The sequence below is a fragment of the Mus caroli genome, chromosome 3, assembly GCF_900094665.2.
Source record: "Mus caroli chromosome 3, CAROLI_EIJ_v1.1, whole genome shotgun sequence".
NCBI classification, from domain to species: domain Eukaryota; kingdom Metazoa; phylum Chordata; class Mammalia; order Rodentia; family Muridae; genus Mus; species Mus caroli.
This window is the reverse complement of record NC_034572.1, coordinates 118,890,531-118,902,339: the sequence shown is the minus strand read 5'-3', so window position 1 is coordinate 118,902,339 and position 11,809 is coordinate 118,890,531. Positions and strand designations below refer to the sequence as shown.

General features: G+C 36.1%; 1 protein-coding gene across 2 annotated transcripts in view; it reads right to left on the bottom strand.

Moving 5' to 3' along the window:
• The window catches only part of LOC110291107 (bifunctional heparan sulfate N-deacetylase/N-sulfotransferase 4), a 328,990-nt gene that overhangs the window by 157,473 nt on the left and 159,708 nt on the right, over positions 1 to 11,809 (bottom strand). For both annotated transcript variants that reach the window (XM_021158063.2, XM_029474782.1), the window contains exons 3-4: positions 9,680 to 9,767; positions 411 to 565 (exon numbers count right to left, since the gene is read on the bottom strand). In XM_021158063.2, coding sequence (XP_021013722.1) covers positions 411 to 565; positions 9,680 to 9,767 — 243 coding nt within the window. The remainder of the gene's footprint in view (positions 1 to 410; positions 566 to 9,679; positions 9,768 to 11,809) is intronic.

Genomic DNA, 11,809 nt, shown 5'->3' with positions numbered 1-11,809 from the left:
CTTCCTTCCTTCCTTCCTTCCTTCCTTCCTTCCTTCTTTCCATCCCTCCCTTCCTTTCTTTTTTCCTTCTTCCTTTTTTTAGATGCTAGAAGGATCTTTCAATAAGATATCAACTTCTAGAAAGTGGCCTTGAAAGTACACCACTTTTTATTACTCTATATAGAGCTCATACATTTTATATATTTATGTACACATGATAAGTATTTATAAATATGTGTAATAACATCATGCATAATAGCCATGTATACCTGCCATGGAATATCACAAAGCAACCTGAATCTGAAATATATGTAATGTCCTTTAATGTTTTTCTCATTCTCTTTCCATGGGATTCAACCAAGTTTATCATTTCAGAAGCCGTTATTCGATCACAGTCGTAGTGAAGAAATGCGACAATTATGTGTACTCACCAGGGCAAATTCTTTGTTGAGAATCATCTGTTCCACTAAAGATGATTCATTGTGAAAGAGGTGAGGCTGCATGTGACTCCACATGTGAGGAAACCACCAGAATTCATCCACAGACCTCAGCAGAAGGTCGTCACCTTCATCCTCTTCTTCGGTTCCTGTAAAACAGGAAATGACAATGGCTGTTTGTAAGATTTGTTTAATTATTCATGCTACTAAACAGAAAAAGAAGGAGTTTAGTATACATTACATCAGAGACTGGGGCATGAATAAGATGTGGTGGGTTCTGTAGAACGTAGAGGAAGTAGTATGAGTACGCACTACTGATGATCCTTACAACTGTGACCACCTGGTATATATGTATATATATATATATATATATATATATATATAGTCATAGTTATAGTTATACATTATATATATATATACATATATATATATATATATATATATATGGGGTGGGTGTGTTTGTGTGCCTGTGTATAATGTATATACTACTCACAATGATTTCTTTTTATTTATCACAATGATTTCATTTTGTATTTATTTTTATTTTTTATTTTATTAGATATTTTCTTTATTTACATTTCAAATGTTATCCCCTTTCCTATTTACCCCTATGAAAATCTCCTCCCCTTCCCCCCTCCCCCTCCCTCTGCTCCTAAACCCACACACTCCCATTCCTGGCCCTGGCATTCCCCTTTACTGGGGCATAGAACCTTCACAGGACCTAGGGCCTCTCCTCCCATTGATAGCCAACTATCAACTATCAACTATCTGCTACATATACAGCTAGAGCCACATGTTCCACCATGTGTTTTTTAGTTGGTGGTTTAGTTCCAAGGAGCTCTGGGGGTACAGGTTAGTTAATATTGATATTGATGTTCCTCCTAACCCCTTCAGCTCCTTGACTACTTTCTCTAGCTCTTTCATAAGGGACCTTGTGCCCCATCCAATGGATGATTGTGAGCATCCACTTCTGTATTTGCCAGGCACTGGCAAAGTCCCTCAGGAGACAGCTATATCAGGCTCCTGTCAGCAAGCTCTTGTTGGCATCTACCATAGTGTCTGGGTTTGATAGTTGTTTATGGGATGGATCTCCAAGTGGGGAAGTCTCTGGATGGCCATTCTTTCAGTCACTGCTCTGAACTTTGTCTCTGTAACTCCTTTTGTTCCTTGTTCTAAGAAGGATTCTGAGCTTCTGGGCTAATATCCACTTATCAGTGAGTGCATATCATGTGTGTTCTTTTGTGACTGGGTTACCTCTCTTAAGATGATATCCTCCAGATCCATCCATTTGTCTAAGAATTTCATGAATTCATTGTTTTTAATAGCTGAGTAGTATTCCATTGTGTAAATGTACCACATTTTCTGTATCCATTTCTCTGTTGAGGGATATCAGGGTTCTTTCCAGCTTCTGGCTATTATAAATAAGGCTGCTATGAACATAGTGGAACATGTGACCCAGAAATGAACCAAGACACCTATAGTAACTTGATCTTTGACAAAGGAGCTAAAACCATCCAGTTGAAAGAAGACAGCATCTTCAACAAATGGTGCTGGCTCAACTGGTGGTTAGCAGGTAGAAGAATGCAAATTGATCCATTCTTATCTCCTTGTACAAAGCTCAAGTCTAAGTGTAACAAAGAACTCCACATAAAACCAGAGACAGTGAAACTTATAGAGGAGAAAGTGGGGAAGAGCCTCGAAAATATGGGCACAGCGGAAAAATTCCTGAACAGAACACCAATGGCTTGTGCTGTAAGATCAAGTATTGACAAATGGGAACTCATAAAACCTCGAAGCTTCTGTAAGTCAAAGGACACTGTCAATGAGTCCAAAAGGCAACCAATAGATTGGGAAAAGATCTTTACCAATCCTAAATCTGATGGGGGCTAATATCCAATATATATAAAGAACTCAAAAAGTTGGACTCCAGAAATCCAAACAACCCTATAAAAAATTGGGTACAGAGCCAAACAAAGAATTCTCAACTGAGGAATATGGAGTGGCTGAGATGCACCTAAAAAAATGTTCAACATCCTTAATCATCAGGGAAATGCAAATCAAAACAACCCTGAGATTCCATCTCACACCAGTCAGAATGGCTAAGATCAAAAATTCAGGTGACAGCAGATGCTGGCGAGGATGTGGAGAAAGAGGAACACTCCTCCATTGTTGGTGGGACTGCAAGCTGGTAAAACCACTCTGGAAATCAGTTTGGCGGTTCCTCAGAAAATTGGACATAGTACTACTGGAAGATCCAGCAATACCACTCCTGGGAATATACCCAGAAGATGTTCCAACTTGTATTAAGGACACATGCTCACAATGACTTCATAATGTATATAGGGAACTTGATCAGAAATCACTCTTTTTTCTTTTTTTAAAATACATTTTATTAGGTATTTTCTTCATTTACATTTCAAATGTTATCCCCAAAGTCCCCCATACCCTCCCCCTGCCTTGCTCCCCATCCCACCCACTCCCGCTTCCTGGCCCTGTCATTCCCCTGTATTGGGGCTTATGATCTTTGCAAGACCAAGGGCCTCTCCTCCCCTTGATGGCTGACTAGGCCATCCTCTGCTACATATACAACTAGATACACAGTTCTGTGGGGTACTGGGTAGTTCATATTGTTGGGACTCCTATAGGCTTTCCGACTCCTTTAGCTCCTTGGTTACTTTCTCTAGCTCCTTCTTTAGGGGTCCTGTGTTCCATCCAATAGATGACTGTGAGTATCCACTTCTGCCAGGCACAGGCATAGCCTCACAAGAGAGAGCTATATCAGGGTACTGTCAGGAAAATCTTGCTGGCATATGCAAAAGTGTCTGGGTTTGGTGGTTATATATGGGATGGATCCCCAGTTGGGGCAGTCTCTGGATGGTCCTTTTTACTATCTCAACTCCGAACTTTGTCTCTGTAACTCCTTCCATGGGTATTTTGTTCCCCATTCTTTTTCTATGTGTACCTACAACTGAGTTGAAAATTTGATGAAATTTCTTCTGATCATGAAAGCTCCATAAATTTACTGAAGGACTGTGAAAAATACAAGTAATCTATACAGGCAAAATAAAATAAAATGTAAATAGAACATCCTACATAGTCATCTTTTAGACCTAAGTAGTGGGAATTATTTTTGTATTTATCATTAAAATCTTTTTGTGTTTATTTTAAAGGTAAAATATTTATTCTTTAAGTACTTTTGCCTTTTTATATGTCAAGTTAATGCTCGCTCTCTCTCTCTCTCTCTCTATATATATATATATATTTATATATATATGTATATATGTATATATGTATATATGTATATATATGTATATATTTCCAATTTTAATTCAACTTTGTTTTATAATAAAGTTTATATAAATCTTAACAATTTCATAAATCTTTAACAATGAATCTTATAATTATTTCCAAAAGAAACCTTCTTTCATAATTGAAAATTAGTATGAAGTTCTCATTATAGAAACAATTTACAACCCAATGTACAAGAAGAACACTGTAATGCTATAATTCAAATCAAAACAGGAAAAAATTTATTTCTAAGAGAATTCATCAGATTGCAGGTATTCAAAACTATGTTTTGCTGTATGAATTTATCTGAAGTTTGTAGAATTTTATAAAATTTAGGCATATTTTAAAATGTCATTAATTTATTCATGCAATAATTGTCATATAATTTCAAACTCCTTAACTATATATGTAAACTAAAAGTTTTCTGGCTTCTGGTTTGTCTTTGTTTCGTTTACCCTTTGCTAACACAGTATGTCTAATAGATGGGTGCTCTGGTTTTTTTTCTCTCTTTTTTTAAGATTATATTAGAGGACTATGTATTAATATAATTTTAAAGGGTTCTTCAAATGTTCCATTTGTGTGCTCTATGAAAAAGATTTCCTCAGTCATGGAAGAAACGGTATGAAGTGGGTAATGCACTTTGGATTCAATTCCTGGAAGTGAGTCCCTTTTTTTTCTACATTATTAACTATTTGCTCTTAAATAAAGATACTCCTCAGTCCCAGTTTCTTTGTTTAATACAAAGGTGAGAAGACTTTTGCTGTAACGTTTTGGTAAAGGGTCAGGGAGATGGACTGAGGAAAGTGCTTCATGTTGTGACTGACAGAAGTGCAAGGACATCAAACATCTAAAAATCAGCTGAGGTTTAATTGTTTTGGTTTTAAGTGATATATTTTTCCACATTCCTAAAGATGTGGCTTGTATGAATCATACCTTTTAAAGTCAAACACTGGGTCTTACTAAGCTGCACTTGAAGCATACTACTATCCTAGAACACTGAGTAATAAAATAGCTTAATTTTGCCTTCTGGAAAAATAGTCAAAGACCTTAGGCTTCTACCACATAGAGTTAAAGAACAGAAGTTTGGATATTCAAGAAGTCTTATGAATGGGTTGGGCAGACAACATTTATATGTTTTATAAGTTGTCTAATACTGGTGGTATCAGACTCCCAGTTCATTGACTTTTTTTGTTATTGTATGAGGATCATCAGATATTGAAATCCAAGCTAAGAATTATGTATCATTCCCACCGATGCAATACTTATGCTAGGTGTTTCTTATGTGTGTAACTAAACAGACTGAACCATGAATTTGAAACATTTGCTATTGTCACAGTGGAATAAATAATTATTATTCCCCATCCCACTCCCATCCCCCCCAAAAAAAAACCCAGCCTGTTTTTCTCTTAGTCAAGAGTGTTTAGGAAAAGCTTTCATTCTCTTTCAGCTCTGTCATCATTGCTGTGCATGGCAGGAATCAGAGTCCTCCCTTGACCAGGAACAAGGTCAATTACTCAATTTTTAGAATATTGCTATAAAAAGTTGAGTGACGAATCATAAAATATCAGCAATTTTGTATCAGAGATTATGCTAATTTACAAACACTCTAGGCAAGGTTGAAAGTGACATTTTTCAGCTTCCTGCTTTTTAAGTATCATACATTAATTTCTGCCAACCTTCGTCTTATTTTATGCTCGTCATATAATTTAGAGCCACATGAGGTTGACCCTTGACACTTTATATAGCTTAATGAAAAATATGATAGCGAGTCATGCTGGTAGACCACAGTAGAATTTTAAGTGATTTCAAATTTAAGTGAAAATGGGATATTTTGCCAGTCAAAGCACTTATTTCTACAATACTCATGTATGCTTAAGTAACAGGCTAGAATGTTATTTGTGTTTCATATGACCACATTGAAACCAGTTAAAGGTATTAAATTAGATTTGCTCCGATAAAGCTTTTACTTGTTATTTAAACATGATGCCTCTTTTCCTGTTTCCTAGAGGTTTTATGTCAGAGTCAGGTACACGAAAGAAGATTACTCCTTGTCATTAATTTTCAAGGATCATGGTTGTGAGAAAATAACATGCTTCCCAAAGTTCTTTAAATCTTTCAACATGAGGTTTTGATTTTGTGTTTGTCATTGCTAAGGACTGAACTCTGAACATGGGGCAAGAGCTATACTAAAGTCTACAGCATGGAATAAAAATTAAAAAATAAATTAAAAAATAAAATAAAGAAATGCATTCAGGCCGGGCGTGGTGGCACACGCCTTTAATCCCAGCACTCGGGAGGCAGAGGCAGGCGGATTTCTGAGTTCGAGGCCAGCCTGGTCTACAAAGTGAGTGCCAGGACAGCCAGGGCTACACAGAGAAACCCTGTCTCGAAAAAAACCAAAAAAAAAAAAAAAATGCATTCAGCCCCAAATAAAAAATGCTTTCAGCGAGATTTGAACTATAGATTAATAGATGTGACAGTGAAGCCATCAGAGTGAATAAGATTGAGAACATTCCATTGGTACTTTATTATTTTTTTGCATAAAAATCTGCCCCTTCTCTATGAAATAGTCTAATTTTTAAATGTGAAAAAAATATTTCTTATTTTTCTTTTTATGTAGTGTCTGCCATGTCATCACATGGATATACAGCCACCCACAGTAACCACCTGTTTGACTCTTGTTAGTCAGTAAAAGTGTATTAAAAGATATCTACTATCCTAAAATTAGAAAATAGATCCAAGTTAGTATTTCACAGACCATACTTTCAAGAGTACTCATAGTAAGAACTTACAGATTCATGTGTGGGAGGTCATATTAGTGACACAGTTTTGGAGATGTGGAAACAGAGGCACAGAATGGTTAAGTAGTTTGTTTGTGTTTGTATACTTGGTAAAATGTCAAATCCTTGATTTCAACACAACTCGTCTGTTTCCATTGAGTATCTTTTAAACCACAATGTATAAAGAAAATAAAGAACACCACAAAACTAACATAACAATTTCCCTTCTTTCATCTTGGAAGTTAACACATTTTTAATTAAGTGAAATTTTAGGGAGTAAACTGACAACCAAGGAAGACAATCTTGAATGATTCCTAAACATCATTCATGACAATTAGTGATCAGATCTAGTCTTCTTCATTATGAAATTATAATCACCACAATAATTCTCACTAGACATCATGTCCAGTGAAAAAACAGGATCAGCAGCACTCTCGGAGGGAGGCCTGAACTGAGGGGTTTTCATTCCAGGATGCTTTCATGATGCATTTTCGATCAAGAGGTAAACATTTCCAGACTCAAAAATTTCATTCTAAATTCCACACTTCTATTTTTTTTTCCTTTTTAATCAACACCATGTGTTCCTCCTTCAATCTGCTACCTGTGCGTGAAAGACTATCAGGGGAGGTTTAATAATATGACATCTTAAGGCGAGATTGGCTTTAACATGTGAAGGTCAGAGAGGTGGACAGTTAAGGAACCATGATAAATGCTAATACATGGAGAAGCCTAATGCTTGCAGCAGTCATCCCTACTACACTAGAAACATGAGATTAAATGTCTTTAAAACAACGAGGCTTATCAATCAGCATCCTCACAATTTGGGAAATCAGATCATCCAGGGAGAGAACACACAAAGCTACCTCTCCATGGTTACACTTCACAGCCATCAACACACAGAAGAAATGAGCTTTCTTGCCTTTCAACCTTCTTTTCTAGAATGTTAACTTTCTGGATAGGATTGTGACTAGGTAAGGGTGAGACATACCATTATGACAAAGGGCATCACAACATCCAGTTTTTGAGACAACTTTGGTAGCTTAAATGTGTTAGAATGAACTCAATGTGCTATTATTGCACAATTGAAAAATAATTTTAAATAGTCCTTTAGACAACACAACACAGTTGTTAAATAAAGTTATATATTTATGTGGAGAAAATTACATTTTTAAGATGCATGTATTTATATATAATATGTCTTATTTGCTAAGTGAGCTATTACCATATTATAACATTACTGACTGTTTCTTCCATCATTTCTTAGCTAGGCTAGTTCAAATTCAAAGTCAATAAATCTGTTTAAAATAAAAAATTAAAATGTATCTTTGGGGGAGTATTTTTTTTTAATTTGGTTTTTTCGAGACAGGGTTTCTCTGTATAGCCCTGGCTGTCCTGGAACTTACTTTGTAGTCCAGGCTGGCCTAGAACTCGGAAATCCACCTGCTTTTGCCTCCCGAGTGCTGGGATTAAAGGCGTGCACCACCACGCCTGGTTGGGGGAGTATTTTAATAACTACCTTTAAAATATTAACAAATAGTGTCCTGTTTAATTTTTTTAATGGATATATACTGTTCACACGCACAGGATGATAAAAAGGAAACGAGAAATACCATAACTTCTAGCAACATTAACATCTGGCAGGTTTAATATGTCTGAGCACAAAAAGGAAATAAAAGATGAGTTGGTTATGTAGTACATTTCAGTCCAAAAAATGGATTTATTTCCACTATGAATCTTTTTAAGACAAAATAGTACTGTTTGGTTATGAACTACAAATAATCTTATAGCGTTATCCTCCTGCATGAACACACGCAGTTGTCACAGTTATCTGCTTTATAACATCATAGTTAGAGCTTCTTAGTGCTGAACTCATTTTTCAGGAGATTCTTAAAGAAAATTTACCAAACAATGACTACTTCAAAACTGTAAGCTGGAATCACCTCACCTGTGCAGAGATGATGGCCCAATCTCTTTGCAAAAATGCCATTTAAAATGTACAATTATTTGGTTTATCAAGTAGCCTAAGTACTAATTTCCATTCAATTACTTTAAACAAATTTAAATATTCCAAAGTAGAACAAAAAGAAGACCACACATCAGGAAAAAACAAGTAAGACATTGATGATTCACTCTGCTAAGGAATCATGCTGCGCTTTGCCTTTGACAGTCCCCTTGTGTAAGAAAGCTGCGCTTAGGGCGACTAGAGGCTACCTGTGCAAGGTGATTTTTAGTGAGTCAATCAGTGGCATGGGTACTTGGAGATGGCTGTGAAATGTTTCTGTTAAGATGCTGGGAACCTACAGCTTTCTTTCTTCTTAAAGCATTTAGTTTACAGCCAAAATGCCCAGGTAGGCGCAGATCTTGGTTGTCTCCTTTACAGAGGCCCCAACACATGCTTTACCGTTGTTATGTTTGTGAATGTAAGACAATACATTTTATGAACATAGTTGTCTCATGAAATATAGCACAAGGCTAATATTCTGAAGATAAAATGTCAAAATCTGAATGTGAGAATGCAAAGAACTAAGATGTGGAAGAATATACAGTAAGAACATAAAGAGCCTGTTTGGAGAATTTGTGTAGGGCTGAGAATAAACAGAAAGATGACTGTACTGAGGCAGGAAAAATGCATGACTAATTGTAAGGATTTTAATGGATACCAGAACTATTAAGTTGAAATAATTTTAGAACAAAATCATTCATGAAGGTAAATTAATAAGATGACCTTTATAGTCTATTGCCTTTCTTTGAGTCTATAAAATCCATGTTTCATCAGCAGGTGTCTTCTGAATGAAAATAATATATATGAATGTATCTTATCTATCTACTCAAACATTTGATGGTTAAAAATTCTGCCCAGTGAGGTTCATTCTAGCATCTTTGTCATTATCATTGTCCCTACACTGAGCATTTGCTTACATGACACATGCAAAAGGGTACATAGGACACTTGGCACCTTGATGATGGTTCCTCTTACAGCATTCAAAAGTCAGTCTTCCTCATTTGCCCTTGATATTAGTAGCTCTTGCCAAAAATACAAACTCGTTGGTTTTTTAACTCAGCTACTCACACAATGCATCAAAGTTGCCCTCTCATAAGCAATATAGACATCCCACATTTAGTACTTACGGAACATTTACAGTTCTAAATCCTATTTATGATGTAGCTGCCTGAGAACACAAAGCTGCTTCTTACCTGTGTGGTAAAACTTCCCTGAAAATCCAAGGTTGAAGGTAAAATTTGCAACCTGAGTGCGCAGTAAATTTTGAGTCTCTAGTAATGCCTGAAATAAATAAGAAATTAACACGATTTTAGAAAAGCAAACATGGGGCTTTGGGATGCTTCTTTCACAATGTGTGTGTGCATGAGAGAAACAATAAGAGCCTTAGTGAGCCCCGGTGTCTGATGGGTATTGATTGTGTATTCATATTGCAGCCATTGTAATTATTACGGATGTTATTTCATTGAAGGTCACCAAACTGTGAAACAGTTAAATCCTAAGCACATTATGCATCACTGAGAGCCAATTCTCTAACTGCACAGCCTTGAAATCATTTTTCATTTTGTATGAGACATTTCTTGAATTTCAGATTATTACATTTCCTTTCCATGGGGGATCTTTTTCAGAATTGTTGCTATAGAGAAGTCCTATGTAAGTTACTAAGGAACAAGGCAAGAAGTTTTATTTGCTCTACGACTCATTGTGTGACTGTGTTACCACTCCTCTGACTTTTAAGATAAAATAATTGGAGTGAAAGCTTGCGATTTTACTTCATAAACTAATGAGCAATGTTGATTTTCTAAGGCATTGCTTGCAATTTTGTAAAGAAAAGGAAACATATATTAGTAAATATGCTGTATGTTGCTAATTCAACAAAGTAATTGTCTCTATTCCCACAACATATCAAATATATCCTTAATTTATGTATTATAAATTACACTATTATAACTTCCCATTTGTAGGTAAGATAAGGACACACTGAGAAGAAATAGCTAAAATTATTCATTCTAGCAATCCTTCAGCTATATAATCCTCTCTTATAGGATATAGCATAAGTTATATCACCTGTCTTAACCTATATAGCACAATTTAGATCTAGCTTAACCTATATAGCATAATTTAGATCTCACCCATATTTCAGATTTCTTAGTGGCATGACTACTAATTTATTGATTTAGAATTCTTTTTCTACTTTTCAATAGAATTTCCAAGGGAGTTTTATTCTGATGGAAAAACTGGCAGTATTAATTCCAATGTATTTTGGCTACTGCTATCCATCTGTTAGGGCAAAAAAGAGCCAAAGCTTAGATTGCTTACTTGGCACTGGTCATGGTGAAGTTTTTGCTTTAAACATTTTTATGATTTTTACTATTCTTTGTAAGTTGTTTAATTGTAATGTAAGAGGAGGAAAGAAACATAGATAAAAAGAATGTGGTACAAGGGAGGGAGGAAAGGAAGGAGAAAAGAACGAAGTGGTGGAAAGTGACCAAATAGATAATAATAAAATAATGCAGTCAATGGTCATACAAGGCCCTAATTAAGTAGAAACAAACATGACCAATTTATTTTTAAAGTGTGATTTGTGTGACTTTCCTAATTGTTCTATAACTCATTTTGTAGACCAGTTTGGCCTTGAACTCACAAAGATACTCTGTCTCTCAAGTGTTGGGATTAAAGGTATGTGCCACCACACATTACAGTCCATATTACAAGAAAAATCCAGTAACAACAACCAAACAAAACTGTGAAAAACTAGACTCATTCATTTTAGCCAGTTCTAGCAAAAATTAAAGGGCACAGAGACAGTATCTGAATTAACAAAATCAGAAATGAAAAGGAGACATAACAACAGAAATTGAGGAAATTCAAAGATATATCAGATCCTATTACAAAAGTCAATACTCAGCAACTCTGGAAAATCTAGATGAAATAAATTGTTTTCTAGAGAGATGCCAGGTACTAAAGTTATTTAAGGGCCAGATAAACTATCTAGAAAGTTCCATAACCCCTAGGGAAATAGAGGCAGTCATTAAAAGTCTCCAAAACCCCAGTCCAATCACGCGGGACCTTAGACTGCTTTGGTTGGGGAGGCAGAAATCCAGCCTACATAGGGCCACAAGCAGCTTCCGGTCAGAAAAGCACCAGGTAGCTAGGGCGAAAGGTCGGCTGACACTCCCCAGCTACCCACAACACCAGCCACAGGATCTTAAGATTTCTGGTGAGTGGAACACAGCTTCTGCTCCAAACCAATTGCACGTGGGAACTGAGACTGCATTAGTTAGGGAAGCAGAAAACCGGCCTGAGTAGGACCACAGGCCTCTTCC